At 44.6% G+C, this 17,721-nt stretch overlaps 3 protein-coding genes across 3 annotated transcripts; 1 reads left to right on the top strand and 2 right to left on the bottom strand.

Moving 5' to 3' along the window:
• Positions 1-415: 415 nt before the first annotated feature.
• On the top strand, positions 416-2,742 carry LOC135679937 (ras-related protein RABA1f-like). Its single transcript, XM_065193919.1, has 2 exons — positions 416-658; positions 1,934-2,742. The coding sequence occupies exons 1-2, from the start codon at positions 441-443 to the stop codon at positions 2,367-2,369; spliced, it is 654 nt and encodes a 217-aa protein (XP_065049991.1). The 5' UTR covers positions 416-440; the 3' UTR covers positions 2,370-2,742.
• A 250-nt stretch (positions 2,743-2,992) lies between these two features.
• On the bottom strand, positions 2,993-6,406 carry LOC135678827 (zinc finger protein NUTCRACKER-like). Its single transcript, XM_065192020.1, has 4 exons — positions 6,229-6,406; positions 4,906-5,156; positions 4,396-4,792; positions 2,993-4,158 (listed from the first exon to the last, which is right to left on the bottom strand). Exons 2-4 carry the CDS (start codon positions 5,069-5,071, stop codon positions 3,336-3,338), a joined length of 1,386 nt encoding a protein of 461 aa, XP_065048092.1. The 5' UTR covers positions 5,072-5,156; positions 6,229-6,406; the 3' UTR covers positions 2,993-3,335.
• A 6,197-nt stretch (positions 6,407-12,603) lies between these two features.
• On the bottom strand, positions 12,604-16,840 carry LOC135678826 (receptor-like protein kinase HSL1). Its single transcript, XM_065192019.1, has 2 exons — positions 14,061-16,840; positions 12,604-13,309 (listed from the first exon to the last, which is right to left on the bottom strand). Exons 1-2 carry the CDS (start codon positions 16,660-16,662, stop codon positions 12,918-12,920), a joined length of 2,994 nt encoding a protein of 997 aa, XP_065048091.1. The 5' UTR covers positions 16,663-16,840; the 3' UTR covers positions 12,604-12,917.
• Positions 16,841-17,721: the final 881 nt, after the last annotated feature.

Below are 17,721 nucleotides of genomic sequence, written 5' to 3'. Positions count from 1 at the left end.
TATATCCAATAAAGACGTTGGTATGTGAGATGGTAAAACAAGAAAATGACTTTCTTCGAAAACAAAGGAATTCGCGTCTTACGCGTGTGATCTGTGGACCCACATCTCTAATCCAATCATAGAACGAGTGGGTCTAGGGTTAGCGAATAAAAAGGCCGAAAGAAAGAAAACACTTGTAAAATTATAGCTCCTAACGACCTTCCACGTCAGCTACCGTTTCCGAAGAGACCCCGTCAAAAGAACTCCCTCTTTCGTTCCAACTTCCAGCCAACGAACCATCCCCTTCCATCGTCAAGCTCGGCGTCCCCCGGCCTCCCTCTCGCTCTCTCCTCTCCCTCGATCCATTCTTCTTGTCCTCCCATTCTCTCTCCCGACGACGTCTTTCTTCTTCTATTCTGTGGGATTAATACAAGGAGAGAGGGAGGAGGAGGAGAGTGATAATGGCGTACAAGGCGGACGAGGATTACGACTACCTGTTCAAGGTGGTGCTGATCGGAGACTCCGGGGTGGGGAAGACGAACTTGCTCTCCCGCTTCTCCCGTAACGAGTTCAGCTCCGAGTCCAAGTCCACCATCGGCGTTGAGTTCGCCACCCGCACCATCCGTGTCGACGAGAAGCTCGTCAAGGCCCAGATCTGGGACACCGCCGGCCAAGAAAGGTCCGATCCCGTACCACAACCTAACAAAAGAATGCCTCTTCGGTTCCATCTCCCTTTGTTGACTCGATCATTGCCCGTCCATTCCATGTGCCCTAATTCTTCTCTGTTTTCTTCCTCTTCTGTCCTCTGTTTTCTTTTATAGTTGGTGATATCCGATTTTAATTCAAAGAACAAATTAATTGCTTGGTTAGAATGCATTAATTATCTTTTAGGTGCATATGATTCTATGTCAATCTAATGCTATCATGTTGTTTCTATTTTCCCCTGCTCTTTTTCTCATGTGTTTGTTCATTTCCGGAAAAAAAAAGGGGGGGGGTAAAAGAGATCCCTCCTTCAGTAATGTTGTATTGTTGCTATCTCAAGATGCTACAATGGTATGTTAAGATGCTTGTAGTTTCTTTCAAGAATGCTGGCTAGACTATTGGATATTATAGTCCAAGTAATATATGCTCTGTAGTTTCAAGAATGTTGCATTGTTGCTATCTCAAGATGTTACATGGTATGCTAAGATGCTTGTAGTTTCTTTCAAGAATGCTAGCGAGACTATTGGATATTATAGTCCAAGTAATGCATCATGTAGTTTCAAAAAATGTTGTATTGTTGCTATCTCAAGATGCTACATGGTATGATAAGATGCTTGCCGTTTCTAGAATGCAGGACTCTTCGATATTATAGTCCAAGTAATATAAAAAACTATCTACCTTAGCAAGAAACAACATTCATATCGATTTTGACGTAAGATTCCAAACCTATGTCACTTTTTGTTGCAGATTGTTGGTAATTAGCATTTCTTTATGGCTTTGGAGCTTTGATTAAGTCTTTTGAATGTGAAATAAATTACAGATAAACTAAACTCTGTAAGTCTGATGTCAGACTATTTTTCAGTTGTGATTTTTAAGATTAAAAAACTATTGAGTCTGAGTCAAGATTAACGTATACTTAGACTTATTAAGTTGTAGGTCAAATCCAAAATTTATCATCGATCCTTTCAATACTTAATAATGTGGAACAATTCCTTGATCCTCTCTCAATTTTCATTGGATTGGACCTATTGACATGCTGAGAAATGCATATTATTCTCTAAATCAAATTATAATTTCAAGAAAGTGCACTGCTAGTTTAGCTTGGTTGTAATGTAAAGATGAATGCTTTATGTTAATGCCTGTAGCTAATTTTTGTTCTGACTTGCTATATCATGATGTAATTAGGACATTAGCTTACTCCCGTAATTGCAGATTGATATATGCTATCTCCTGTTCTTCTTTGATCGTATAGATATCGAGCAATCACTAGTGCATACTACAGAGGAGCTGCCGGTGCCCTCGTCGTCTATGACGTAACTCGACATATAACCTTTGAGAATGTGGAGAGGTGGATGAAGGAACTCAAGAACCACACGGATGCAAACACCGTCATGATGCTCTTGGGCAACAAGGCTGACTTGCGTCACATAAGGGCCGTCTCAGTGGAGGACGCACAGGCCTTTGCTCAACGGGAGAGGGCTTTCTTCATGGAGACATCTGCCCTCGAGTCCATGAACGTGGAGACTGCCTTCACCGAAGTGCTGACCCAGATCTACCATGTGGTCAGCAAGAAGGTGCTTGATCTCGGTGATGATCCGTCGGTTGTGCCCAAGGGACAGACCATCAACATCGGCGCCGACGACGACGTGCAAGCTGCTGCTAAGAAAACCGGCTGTTGCGCAGAATAGTTGGTCATCCGTCCATCTTTGGTGATCGTTAGCTGCGTGCTGCGTCGCATCTTCATGTGACATTTCTTCTGTAAAGCTCAAGGGGGAGAGTACCTTCTCGGACACATTCATGCTTCAGGAACATTGAGCACCACACAGGGTTTTGTGGCTACCTTTTTGCAGAAACGCAAACTTAGTGGATCTTCTCTTGTTCTTCATTTGATTTGTACTCCCGACTACAAGCATCTTTCTCTAACATTTGTTTGCTATCTTTGATCCACTGTGTATCATCAAAAACAAAGTGGTATATGTAAAACTGGTTGGTTTTAACTTGATGTCTAAGTTCTTCCATGGAAATTGTCACATGCTGTGTCATTGCTGAATTTACTGCAACTGAGATGGGCCAGTGGCTTCGTTGTGAAGAAAAAAGGCTCTTTGTCCTCAAAAGTCAACGACACTTGGTGAGTAGGTATTATAGTTCGTGCATTGGCCTTGCTGCAGTTGACGAGTGGACTAACAGGAAAGCTGATGAATTAGGTTTTATTAGATGAAGCATTCTCAGAACCATCTTAAAAGAAGAAGAAGAAGAAGAAGAAGAAGAAGAAGAAGAAGAACCCTGAAGGAGATGGGATTGCAATAATAGAGATAAAAAGGAGGCGCTGGTTGCCCACTTTCTTTCCAAAACAAAAGCAGCAGCATCTCATGGAGTGACTTTAGGGTCCATAAGAATATGCAAGGATCTCCTACCACTTCGAACAATCACTGCTTCTCTCTACACACACATCTCCAACTCCCCATAAAGCTCACATTACTTTACCACCTTTTTCTCTCTACACACCTCCTCCAACTCCCATAAAGCACACATTACCTTACCACCTTTCATGCTCCCTCAGGAAACATCTCAAGGGTTTCCCTCTCTAACTTTTGTTCTTTCCTGCCCACCCCCTCCCCCGAACAGATTCGCGTGCATATATGCTCATGATCATATCAGATCCATCCATTAATCGATGGCTGGGACAGTGTGTGCACCCCCACACCTAAGAAATCTCTCGTCTCGCCTCCAATATCATCCCTCCGCGGGCTTCCGTGCCTTGCAGCGTACACATCAAACGTGTTCGACACTGCAAAATTAGGCACAATGTTCTCGAGGTTGCTTGGTTGGCTCCTTGAACTGAATAGTCCATCAAATCTGTCGCGGACGTTGGCATTTTGGCCCTTCGGTGACTCGAAGCTCCCTGTGAATGGGATACTGGAAGTCACACCAATCTGCGCAGCCTTCTGCAGCAACGCTGTGGCAGATGTATCCGATACTGCTATCAGATGACGCTGTTGAGAGCTAAACAACGCAGGCAGGCTTCCGAGAAGAGGCTGCGAGGTCTCAGCTTCCGTCACTGTGCTTGTAGCTGGTAACGAGGCACTTGTTATGGCTCCCATGTTCGATGATGATGGGAGCTTTTCGCCGTAAACCCAACTCAACTGGCTTTGATCCAGTTGGTGCAGGTTGGAGGACGAGTTGAGGAGATCACCATACAACGTTGCAGCAGCGCTCACGGGGCCGACTTGATGCATGTCACCGAAGACAGTGTTATTATCTAAGGGATCATTGGTCCGAGATCCATGTCCCATCCACAACGCAAGCCGCTGCTTGACCTCTTGGTCGGCTTCGCCATGGACGACGGTGGGCTTGATATGGGACATTGGGAACTGCTGCAGCATGTTAGACTCCACGTTGTTGAAGGCTGCTGTCACTCTCGCGGTTTCTTGGGCCAAGGCATCGCAGAAAGCTCTGTGAGTGATGAAGCTGTCTCTTCTGTTCACCGCACAAGACAACGAGATAGATATATTAGGTGGTCGCATGTCAGTGATGGAAACAACGACGACGACAGCAACAACACTCGGTTCTTTTCTAACCCTAAAAGCCAGATGATGTAAGAGGAGATCAGCATGGAGGAGCACCAACTACTTGCCATGTTTCTCTCGGCTTGGTTGCTCATGGGAGATGAGAGAGAGAGAGAGAGAGAGAGAGAGAGAGAGCATCATTGTGTACCTGGAGAAAAGGGTGCCGCAATCGCATCGGTACTCCCTGGTGCCGCAGGTCTTGGAGTGCGCCTTCCAGTCCGACTGCACCGCGTAGCGCTTCGAGCACTTGTCGCACTTCCACTTCTTCTCGCCGTGCTTCCTGCAGAAGTGCTTCTTGATGCCCGTCAGATCCCCGAGCGCCCTCGCAGGGTTGTGGTGGATGCAGGTGGGCTCGGGGCACACGTAGACCCGCTTCCTCGGCTCCTTGCTGCTCCTCTGCCTCAGCTTCCATGGCAGGTTGTGGCCGCGGCGGTGGAGCTGGAGATTCTGGTCGCGTTGGAAGCCCTTCCCACATATCTCGCACACGAACCGGTTGGTGGCCAAGAGCGTCTTCGGCGACAAGGCGATCACCTCAGCTTCAGGATCTGCTCGTCATCAAGATCGGCAAAGACTGGGAAGCCAGTTAGAGGATCGTCTAAGAACTAACGGTCGAAAGTAAAAGGGTAAAGTTCGATTCCGGTGTGTTGTTTTTGCTTGCCTGGTGTTCCCGGAAGATTCCTCTTCTTCTTTGCCGCAGGAGGATTGGAGTCCAGACACGGTTGCATCGATCCGAAGGCCTTTGAGATCGCTTCTCCTGACATCCTTCCTTTCCTTCTAATCTCCTTTAGACAAGTCGCCAACTTTTCTCTCCGCAACGAGAGCATTCACAGGGATGAGACACAACCTATAGGACCGACGTAAATAGATAGCACGACGATCTCTCTCTCTCTCTCTCTCTCTCTCTCTCTTCTGTGTGGCAATTGAAATAAAAGATTGATTAGTGTATGGATTCAGGTGTGCAAAAGGTGTTAGTTGGCAAGCGAATATGCATATGATGGCACACATGATGAAGTGGGAGTAAAAGCTGAGCCTCAATGCCTTTCCTACTTGGAATGATTAACCCATAATTTGGTGTTCCCCTTTTGTGCTGCTTGATGGACTCAACCCTGCACAACTCGATCTTTGTGTGTGACTTGGCAGATATGACCATTTTAATCAAGTATACTTGTTTGAAAACATCAATTTGCTAAACCTCCATATTAATGAGTCAACAAACACGAATCAAAATGGTAGCAGAGTGTGTTACCTATAAACACAAATGAAGAACCAGCTCCTCTCTAATGTGGGCACAAAAGGAAGGAGAACCTTGTTAACAGATCGATCATGATGGATGGCAATCACACACGAGAGGATCAGTGTTTCGACACTTACTTCAGGATTCATAATTACAAACAGTGATGTACGCCAAAAAGGTTGTCTTAAATTGGTAGAATAGTGAATTGGCGGACACTGAACATATGATGATTCCAATTGAACTAAGCAACGGTCAGTAAAATGTGTTTGTCTTTTAATTAGATCCCATGTGTTGGTATATTTTCTCCATTAGCATCCTTGTGCAGTAAGGAGGACCAGCCTTTCACTTCCTTTATCCTAAAGAAAAAGCTGCCACACTCCATCTCATGTGTGTGAGGGAGGTACCCCTTTATCCATTGTTTCTCTCTCTCTCTCTCTCTCTCTCTCTCTCTCTGTCTCTCTCTCTCTTTTATACAGTCGATATATCATGATCTCATATCTAACTCATAACCAAGTTCTTTATCTGTTTGCTTGAGTGGAAATTGCAGTGCAAAATGTTCCTGCCGTTGCCTTCTTTCTCTCTCAAAGAAAATTGGCAGGCACCAACCCCCATGGACACTTCTCCACATCCACCACCCCGAGGCTTCATCGTGCGAGGCCCGAGGCATTGCGTGGTTTAGGGGGCAAACCACACGGTCTCAGATACAGTAATTGAAGATCTAATACGGGAGTTCATTTGTTTACGCACCTGATTCCTTGTAACGCGGCATGCATGTGGTTGCCACCAGCCCGCAATTCCAAGCCTACACGACGGCGGATAGGACAAGAAAAGGAATACTTGTCCATGGTGTGTGCCGCTCTCTCTCTCTCTCTCTCTCTCTCTTCCCGGATCTGCAAACCCATCGGCGAGCGACCTGCATCACCAACGCAAGAAACACGTATCATGCATGCATGTATGTTTAGATCCTGTAGCACGTGAGAAGCTTGTCCGAGTACGTGCCTTTCGGCAGACAACCCACCTCGGATGCCTCAGACTCAAACGTGGGGAAACAGGAAGTTCAAGAGGAAAACCTTGTGCATCAAATACATGCAGACAATTCTTTTTTGTTTCCGGCTACAGTGCATCTCTGCTACCGAAGCACCATGACTGTCCAGTGAGCTTCAAATTGCTTGTTCAGTAAACTACTGCTTACAATCTCTCGATGGATGGATCATATGCAAAAGGGGTGAGAGAGATAGAGAGAGAGAGAGAGAGAGAAGAGGAGTGAATTTTTTGAAGGGTGGGGAATCGTCGGCTTGTGAGCTGACTTTAGTACAAGGCTTGGATATTATCCTGGGGATTCTGATGCCACTGCTTCGCTCCAAAGCTTTGTTTTACTACGTAGCAGCTTGGAATGTAGCGTTTGGAGTGTTGTAACCCTAGTATATTCTCCACGCTTTGCCCCAGGATTAGCTCCAACTTTCCACATCTTTTCCACCACTTGATGCTTTTCCAAGACCCCAAGTTACTACTGCCTGGAACAAGGGAAGGAGAGAGAGAGAGAGAGAGAGAGAGAGAGAGAGAGAGAAATAAGATGCCAACATGGGTTTGGGAAAAGAGAAATATTGTCATCAAGAGTATGTTTGTTTCTTTGGATGGACTTGGGTTTTGAGAGATCGGCCAAAAGTTCCTCTTCCTCGAGAACTTTCAAAAACCTCCCCCCATCCCCTTTGCCTAAACCAAGAAATCAGAAACAGCTTGTTTAGAGATAAATATTTCAGCTGGAACCAGATTTTTACCTCCTATTTCTCCCACTCGGTTGTCAACAGTCAGATTTATCCTTCTGCACATTGTTCTTCGGAGCACACTACCTTGTTCCTTTTCACCTTCACAAATGAAAAAATAAATGAAAAAATAATAAATCCTGGGAAGTAGGTTGATAGAAGGATCTGTTATATATATGTATATACCATCTTGTGGATCTTAATTTAAAAACCACTAATTCCATCTGAAAACAAGTGATTAAGTGCTATTAAGGATAACAGTTGTGGCATTCATCAATTCTAGTAATCTTTTCAAATGACACCATAGGAAAAGGCAGGTACTGAAATGATGGATAAGCAGAGGACCACAAAACTGCATAGGCAACGATGTCAATGAGAAATGGAATCGTAAAGGTGCCGGAAAACTTCTGCAGCAGTTCCCCACTCCGACGAACAAGTGTTCGAGGTCACAATCATGCTTCCCTCTCGAGTTTACAATACCCAACTTGAAACGTATTCTTTTTGTTTATTAGACGGTAGAAAGTATGACGAGGCTATTGGCCCAACTCCCACCTGAAGCAAAGAAGCCATTCTCTGTCAGTCACATCACAGACCTTTACGTTACAAGATAGACTGCAGGAAAACGTCAAAAACTCCGGTTGACAATTACTCTCGAACGTAAACGACATAATCATATCATTAGAAAATAAATATTGACTCGTACTATTCACACTCAAAACAAAACTCATCTCGTTGATTATTTTTTATTGATTTTGCATTACAATGTTCTTCCTCCTTTTTATAAGTTAAAGTATGTAAAAAAAAAATTAATCAAACCAATTACAATATAAAAATAAAAAATATAATTAAATCAAAATATATGATATAATCTTTCCGAAGAAATAATAATCTTAATTGATATACTTCCATCTTCATAAAAATCAATCTTTATAAAATTTTTCATCAGAATTTAAAATCTTCAATCATAATCATAATTTATTTTTTTTTATTTTTTTCCTTAAGTAAAGGAGAAAACTAGATCAGAATTATTCAGTATGTTGCCACAACTTATGATACACAAAATAATCTCTAAACTACTCAAATTTATTTGAATGGGAGATAAATAAGATTAGTTCTCTATCAGCTATTGTCGTAAAACAAAAACCTGTTATATATTAAGAAAAGTGATGTCAACAACACTGTTAAAAGACAAGTAGAATATATAACAAAAGTGATGTCACCAACACTGTTAGAAAAATGTCAGCTTAGAACTGGGAGAAAATCGAGGTCCATACATGGTTGACCTGATATACAAAAAAAAAAAAAAACAAAAAAAAAAAAACATAAAAAGATCTCATAGGTAGTCTATGGATCCCGATGCAGGTTTAACAGAAGGAAAAATTTTCTGAGTATACGTGCATGAGAAAGAATGATAGGCAAAAAAGAGCTTTTGTCACGTATTTGTAAGCATCTCTGGCTGGTGCAAGGGAAGCTAGTCTGACATATGGAAGAAAAGAAGTAACTCTATAAAAGCTTTTGGACATCATTTTTTTTTAAGCAAGTATCTGTAGCACACTTAACTAAAACATGGAGCGATTTGGCATGATTATTAATAATCATCAGAATACATCAAACTGACGGTAATAAAAAGCTCTGTTTGTTATAAATTTTGTATTTGTGCCACTAGATAATCCAAGTTGAACTTTAGAGGTTGAGGTTTATCATCAACTTACAATGAACAACTAGTATCTTTCTTAATGTGTAATTAAGTTAATCAACATAGCAAGGTCATATGTTACATGTATCTAGTCAGACCTACCTAGATAAATAACTGCACTGCATGGAAGTCCCAGCAAGACATTCCTACTTCTCTTAGATTTGAAGTGCAACTCCTTAAATTTCATGACACCCATAGTAATCAAGTTGAAAAGAGAACAAATTTCTTATTTCCTCTGCTTATTTAGAATGTACTAAAATTAACATATGGTAGCAAATAAAAGACAGCAAACTGATTTTTCTGAAACAAGAAAGTTACATGCTAACTCCTTTTTATTCCAGAACCTGCCTTTACTTGGATATATATATATTACTCATAAATGACAATATGTTTAACTGTTAACTGACAATATAATAGATCAGGAATTTTTTGTGTATGTTGAACAGCTTATGGCAAATGTTCCTCGAGAACTCTACCTAGACCAGATCATACAGACCTCCTTGTTATATTTCACTTCGGTGGTCATTAAAGTGGTCTTTTCAAGAACCCTAAAAAAAAAGAAACAGTATGAAGATTCCTACAGTGCAGAATCTACAAAGGATAAAACACAAACAATTTATTATTATTGGACTAAAATACTCATGAAAATATGAGTAATTCATGAATTTTGCACTGCCTACTTTTATTTGTACACATTTGGCATAAAACATAATCATGTTCGAGCAAGGTTTTCTTCGATATAATAGCTCCCTTGCACTAATAGATGATGTAAACAACACAGAGAAGTTCTCGGAAAATCACTCAAAGAAGGCCATGCAAGAAAAAGATTATAACATTGATTACATTGGTATGATCGGGGGAAGCTTTAAGACACATGGGATGCCAAAAAAAAAGGGCATATTATATCCTTTAATTAAATTTTTGTTTCAGGATTCTTTTTTGGTGATGAAGCCGGATCCCTTGTGTCAACAAACTCATTTACTATGTGAGCCACTGTTTGAAATGATAAAGTGCAATCACAATCAAAGGTCCGAACCTTGTGTTCACCCTCAACCCTTTAGTTAGAGCAACTTTAAATGACCAAGGATTACCAAATGAAATTTTCTCTAATGTCTAATCTTCGATATCATGTATTCAGGTTTCTAATCAATTAATGCACAATTTTATTTATTCCATGGACCGTAAGTTATCAAAAAACGTGATATTGCAATACGTAGAATACCACAAAATCATAGGTGCACAATACTCATGTAAATCATCGAGAACAAACAAGTCCTATGATCAATGCTTGTACTTACAGCCTCCGAATCATGTTTAAAAATTCTTCACCAAAATAATGTGTCAATTGGATCAGATTTGAGAAAAGAAGCAGGTTCAAGGATTGGTTTAATTAATGACAAGGAAAGAGTTTGCTACTTAATTATTTTCATACAGGAAATTCAAGGATAAGTTTATTGTTTTTCCATTAATTATTTTAATACTAACAATTTCTTTCATCTTGATCAGACATTACATCTCTCTTCTAAATATAGATAATTAACAATATATTCTTAAAGAAAATGCACTGATACTCAAGAGGCATATAGTAAAATTCAGAGCTAGCAATTATAGATTTGTTTTACTTCAATTTCTTGCTACCACAAAGGTGCCAATCACCATGGCCTAACACATTTGAGTAGACTGATTCCAGCCATAGTAAAATTAGAAGAGGTGACTGATTCCAGCCCTGAATCTAAAACCTATTCCTACTCTGAACTCGAACTCACATGGAACTCCAACTCTTTCATCTAACCAAATCCTACTCCTGGGTTCAGTTAAGAAAACCATTCAAAATTCCACATCTAAAATAAGAATATCATTGCTTAAATTCCAGGCAGAACAATCTAACTTTGAGGTTCTAATATGAGTCTTTCCCAAGAACGTGCTATTATTTATTTACAAATAATTCTTGGCTAATTTTGATTCTCCATCCAATCCGAGTGACCTCATTCATATCACCGCTAGCAGATCCTGACACCAATCTCAAAGTTGTTAATGTCAAATTAGATTCAAATGCATGACTAATATGTACCAAAGGCTTAATTTCTGTTCCTGAACAGATCAGAAAGTGGAAAAGCTGAGGAAGAAATAATTCTTGTGTCTGCAATCACATATAGAGCTCAGAATACCCAGCTTTTATAGTGTAATAGATCATGTGTCATATTAACCTCATCACATCCTGATCTGAGAATAATGCACTTTCATCAAACAGAAAATGGAGCAAGCAGTACACATCATGATACATGCAGGATTTTCTACTATTTTTCAAGACACTACTACACAGAAATATGTATTAGACCTATTGCAATCAAAATAGATGACTATGCAAGAAGAGTTCAAAGAAATTGCTAAAACAATAGAAAAACAAGATGCAACTTCCAAATATTGTGGATCTTTCCCAACTGAGTTCCGTTGATTTTAATAGAAAAACAAAATGCTGCAATTGTGCCACAGATTATATTTATGTAACTCCAAATACTTATTGTAACCCTTTGCAAGTAAGACTAAAGAGTGGATATATTTGCTCCAAAGATTGTAATTATGGTATTACCTTGCATGTCATCTGATGGAGGAGGCGACTGTGTCCCACTTGTTGAAGCGGTCAACGACCAATCACCTACGGTGGCCTTACCGGCAACCATCTCGACTTACCATCATGGGGGCAGGCAAAGAAAGGACAATCGCACCTTTCATTGGATCATCAATGGAATTCTCATCCGAGGGTTTCCTCTGCCACGGTCTGCAGCTATCGTAGGCCCTCCTAATGGCAAACCACACCTGCATCTGTTCGAGCGTGAGCCCGGTCTGGTCAGCAAGCTCCGCCTTCTTCGCAGCAGACGGGTGCTGTGCCCCTGACCAAGAATTCGTATTAAGACACAAACAGATCCAAATTCGAAACCCACCCATCAAGATGCACAAGAAAGAGAATAACACCGTTCCACTAACTGAAATCCCAACCAAGAATTCGCATCGAAGACAAACCGATCGAAGACCCACCACTCGAGATGCACAATAAATATTCAGATCTCACGAACCATAGAAGGCATCATGGAGGACCCGCACATGGAAACGGTTCTTCCTCAGCTTCTTGTTCGAGACAAGATCTTCCCCGTCGAGCGCCCTCTTCTCGCCGTTTCCTTCCCCGGGATCCATCCCTTACGTCAAACCCTCGACCAACAAGAAGCAAGAAACCCCAGGACCAGGGAGGAGGAGACGGGAAAGGCAAATAGGATGAAGAGGGGATGCACGCGAGAAAGGCAGGTCGGGGGATTCCTGCTTGAAATTTTCGTTTCGGAACCAGGAAGGCAACAAAAGAGAAGGGAGGGAAGTAAAGAAAAGGGATTGCGCGGCGTCATAATGACCGGACGAAGAACGACAATGACCGCCACCGAGCGGCCGACAAATAGAAAGGTAATTAATGTAGTGGAAGGAGAAGAACTGCATTGGAAGAGGGTTTTCCTTCACCGGAGGCCGATGACGAGAAAAAAGGGAAAGGACGCGAAGAACAAGGTAGCCGCGGACACAGGAGGTTTGATTTCGCGGTGTTTCATATATATATATATATATATATATATATACTTCTCAATCAATGGCATATTTCTGCTACTGGTCACGCACATCCAATGATCCAAAAAGAGAAGCATAACAACATATTAGTAACTATTGATGGTACACTGCTTGGCCACCAGCAAATAGGAAAAAAGACCAGTCATTACTGACATAAAATACTTAAGCTAATTGCTCAAGAACACCCCCATTACCCATATAGAAGTCCAATAAATGTGTGTAAGCGAGGGAATACTCTGCCAGGAATAAGCCAGTAGATCTACACTACTGTCTTCAGGCCTTGTGAGCTACTCTGTCTAAAGTTGCAAATCGATATCGAATTAGACTTGTGTTTGCCATTAGCTTCCGGCGCAACGGGAGAAAGGCCATCTTCATACGGTGCTCCCTTGATTAGAAGGGTCTTCATAGTAGTAAGGAGACAGCTTCCCATCCTTCTTCGGAGTCTTGGGCTTGTTTTGCATGCTTACTTCTCGCAGCATCTTCACTACTCTTCTCATCGATGGACGATTAATGGGGAGGGAGCTGGCACAAAGAAGACCGATGTCGAGGACATTGCTGATTTCCTCCTTGTGGGAGGTATCGAGCTTGGGGTCGATCACTTGCTCCACGCCCTTCTGTTCCATTGCGACAGATACCCACTTCACCAGGTCTTTCTCTCCATACTCAGGATCGACGGGGAGCTTCCCTGTTACGAGCTCTAGAATTACCACTCCGAAGCTATATATGTCGCTCTTCTCGTTCACCCGAAGAGTGTATGCATACTCTGCAGTACGTTGGAAGTCATTCAGTGAATCTACAACTTCAATTTAAGCATTGAATTGGACTGAAATATGAATAGAAGCTGGTCAAGAACAGTGTTATCGTAGGCTCTAATGATCTCTTAGGCTCGTATGCGATCTTTCGGGCAAAGAGAGAACACATCAAACTAAGAAAGATTGGTCTCGAATTATGAACAACATTAAGTGTTATAACAAGACCTAGTCATTAGATGTATCAAGATAATCAAACAGGGACAACAAAATTAGTATCATTACATAGTGAGATTATGCAAATCCGACGAAAAGACATAATAGACTAATCCTTTTTACTATAATTCTAACCTTAGGCTATACAAGATGAAAACACATCTATAGCTTAATAACAGTATACAAAATTCTAAAGTAGTCGAATAGATATCACAAAAAAAAATCAACAATTTAGCCACCCAAGAGTTTAATGAGAAGTAGGGCAAGTATCATAAGCTTGCAAACACAATTAATCAACTTCATGTAACTTAAAAGGTAGGTGATCATCTCAGTTGCAATTTAACATGTGCAAGCAACTATTGCATGAGCAAGAGAAGAGAAGACCAGATGTTCATATCCTAAGGTTGCCAAAGATCTCGTGAGGATTAGAATCAAGAATCATTAGAATTAAGAATCGGAAATAAGACATATAAATGTTAAAACAAGGTAAGAGCAAACAATCATCACCGAAATAGAGGCCAGTTAAAAGAAGCTTGGTGTTTGACAGACCTGGGGCTATGTATCCACAAGAACCTGCGATGACCGACATCGATTTAGGCCCCTTCCCGATCACCTCGACAGCTTTGGCAACCCCGAAATCGGATACCTTAGCCCCGAATTCTCCATCCAAGAGGATGTTGTTGGACTTAACATCTCTGTGCACGATCGGTGGCACACAGTCATGGTGCAGATAAGAGAGACCCTCTGCGGCATCCATGGCGATCTTGAGCCTCGTAGGCCAGTCCAGAAGCCCTCCTTTACTGCTATGCAGCAAGTCCCCCAAGCTGCCATTAGGCATATATTCATAAACCAGAAGCTTACGATCCTTGTGACTGCAACAGCACCAAAGCTTCACGATATTCTTATGCCTAATCTTCCCCAACGTCGCTACCTCTGCTTCAAAGGCATCATCTACAACCTGATCCATATGCTCAACATCTTTCTCCGATGTTCCCCACAGCTTCTTCACTGCAACTGTCTCTCCATTGCTGAGCCCGACCTTGTAGACCTTTCCTGAGGCGCCGCTGCCGATCACACTGTCTTCCTCGAGGCTGTCCAGGATTTCATACTCGCTGAATCCTAATTTGTGGAACGACCTCAGCGTCCACTTCGACTTATCAATGGCTTTCTTATATTGCTTGTACCTCCAGTAGAACCACGCCATGCCAACGATGAAGACAAATCCGGCAAGCAGAAAGATCGCCCGAAGCAACCAAGCGAACCCATGGCCACCCCTGGCACTTCCTCCTGAGACAGGGCATAGCCCAGGGATGTCTCCACAGAGGCCCGGATTGCCCAAGAAGCTACTGCGGTAGGCCTCCCTCGCGAACATAGGCGGAATAGCACCCGAGAGCTCGTTATTGGATAAGTTGAACTGGTTCAGCTTCAGGTTCTGCAGTTGTATGGGGATCTCGCCAGTGAGGCTGTTGCCGGAAAGATCGAGGTAGTTGAGTACCGGGAGAGAGCCAAGCTCCGGAGGAATTCCACCTGTGAATCCATTGTTGGCGAGATTGAGCTCGCTGAGCTTCTTCCAGGACTGGATCCCACGGAGCAGCTCGCCAGAGAGGGAATTGTCATGGAGGCTGAGCTGGCCGAGCTCTGCTAAGTTGCCGAGCGACGCAGGGAGCGGCCCCGTCAGCCGGTTGTTGGCGGCGGAGAATTCATACAGCTTCGACAAAACTCCCATTTCTGATGGGATGCTGCCGGAGAACTGGTTGTCGTCGATGAGGAGCTTCGAGAGATTGGCGGCACTCGAGATGACCGGGGAGATCCCACCGGAGAAGGCGTTATTGTTCAGATCAAGGAGTGAAACGTGCGGCAGACCCCAAAGCCCGCTCGGCACCGGGCCGCTGAGTTTGTTGCGCGAGAGCCGGACTCGGACGAGAGTCCGGCACCTCCCAAGGCCGTCGGGCAGCCTGCCAGAGAAGGAGTTGTCGATCAGGAGCAGCTGCTGCAAAGCGCCGCGGTCACAGATGCTCGCAGGGATCTCGCCAGAAAGCAAATTCTCCGACAAATCGAGATTCACCAACGGAGAATTCTTGCCGAGATCTGGAGGGACGGAGCCAGTGAGTTGGTTCATGAACAGCCGGAGATCAACCAGGTTCTTGGAGCGGGCGACGCCGGCAGGGATGCCGCCACTCAGCTGATTCGAGTAGAGATGCACGCTCTCAAGCAGCGGCGCGTCGAAGATGTCATCAGGAAGCGACCCTTCGAGTCGGTTAAGGGAGAAGTCGAAGCGGCGCAAGTTGGGGAGCTTGCCGAGCCCAGCCGGGACGCGGCCGGAGAGCGAGTTTTTGTACAACTCGATCTGTACGACGCTCGAGAGATGGGTGACGAACTGCGGGATGCTGCCATGTAGGTGGTTGGTGGAGAGGTCCAGGTTGGTGAGCCGCGAGAGCCGGCCGAGCGACGGCGGTATCTCGCCGACGAGGTTGCAGCCGGGGAGGAAGAAGTTCGTCAGCGAGGATAGGTTCCCGAGTGACTCCGGTATCGGCCCAGCATCAAAGGGGTTGTACCCCAGGTTGAGCTCGCGGAGCGTGGTGAGATTGCCGAGGAAGGAAGGAATGGTGGAGGTGAGCAGATTGGACACCAGCGACAGCGTCTCGATGCGAAGGAAGTGGCCAAACGAGGGCGGAATGGCGCCGGAGAAGTTGTTGCCGGTGATGACGAGGTGAGTCAGGCGGGGCAGCGCCGCGAGGGCGTCGGGAAGCAGGCCGACGAGGTTGTTCTGCGAGAGGTCGAGGTCGGACAGCGCGACGCAGCCGGCGATGTCGGCGTCGGTGAGGGAGGAGTTGATGTAGTTCGATGACAGGGAGAGGAAAGTGAGGCTTGGAAGGCGGCAGAGGGAGGAAGGGAAGGGGCCCTCGAGGTCGAGGCCGCTGAGGTTGACGGCGGTGACGACGGGTGGGTCGGCGGAAGAGCAGGTGACGCCTTTCCAGGCGCAGGGGGTCGCGTCGCGGGCGTCCCAGCTGGAGAGGGCGTCGGAGCGGTCGACCAGGCCGCGCCTGGCCTCCAACAGGTATAGTCCTTCTTGGTTCAGCGAGCAGGCGAGCTGCAGGCCATAGAAGCAAACAACAGCAAGAACAACAGTGACCGGTGGAAGCAGCCTCATCGTAATGCAATCACATGTGACTCGTTGTTACCGCTGCTGCTTGGTTCATGAAGTTTCAAGGTGTGGAAGGTGAAGAAGAGGGGAAGGAGGGAAGCACCATCGGGGAAGGGGAGGAGAGAGAGATGTAGGTGGGTGGGAGGTGGGCACTGGTTGCATGAGTGAGCGTGAAGAATCATTTCCCGGTTCTTATTTTAATGGCCTCGTCTCTGTGTGCTGGGGGAAGAACCGAGCTTTGGGTCGCGATCTGGTGGTCGTCACGATCAACTTTTCCTAATCCGGGGCCTGCTCTTCCTTTTCTAACGTGAAAGCCGATGCTGGTTAAGCTACCGCAGCAGAAATCGACTCTAATTAATACGGCGGGACATCTGATCGCGATCTACTCAAGAACGGGTTCGGTTCGGGTCAATCGACCACCACATCAAATGGATTTGAGGCTCCATTTCGGGTCGGATTCGATGGGTCGGCGGACTCGAGAGACGTTCCTGTCGAACCTCATGTGACCTCGAGAAAGACGAAAAGAAAGACACAAAACAGTCACCGGAGATCCAAAGTTCGGTAGTGAGAAGTCAATGTTCTCAGTGGGGATCTGTCCCCTCATGGTGGCAGCGTCCTCGATCACCCGACTCGGGTTACGACTGCACCCACGAATGGACCCAACTCATGTTGGGAGGGGCTTAGGTTAGATCACTAAGATGAAGATAAATATATATGGCATAGACAAGCACGCTTGATGTTATCGGTCAAAGATTTCAAGGATTAGTGCATGTCATTATTAGTGGCAAGACTTATCGCACTCGAGTGGTGGCGTGGCAGCCTTTTACAAATCATGGTTGTGGGGGGCACTCTCCACCATTCACACGCACGGGTGTGGCCAAAGCAGGTGGGGCCCGGTCATTCAATGCGCGAAAAGCCAGGCACCAGCGGACCCGAATTGACCCAATTCCACGGGTACTAAAAGGGGGTGGGTCTGCGTGCGGTGACGGAATGGGTGTGAACGGGATTTGCTCAAAGTTCAAACTCGGCGGCCGTCGGAGGGGGCCCGCTGCCATCCACGTGTGC

This window comes from Musa acuminata, chromosome BXJ1-7 (genome assembly GCF_036884655.1).
Source record: "Musa acuminata AAA Group cultivar baxijiao chromosome BXJ1-7, Cavendish_Baxijiao_AAA, whole genome shotgun sequence".
Lineage (NCBI taxonomy): Eukaryota > Viridiplantae > Streptophyta > Magnoliopsida > Zingiberales > Musaceae > Musa > Musa acuminata.
This window is presented reverse-complemented; position numbering and strand designations above follow the sequence as displayed.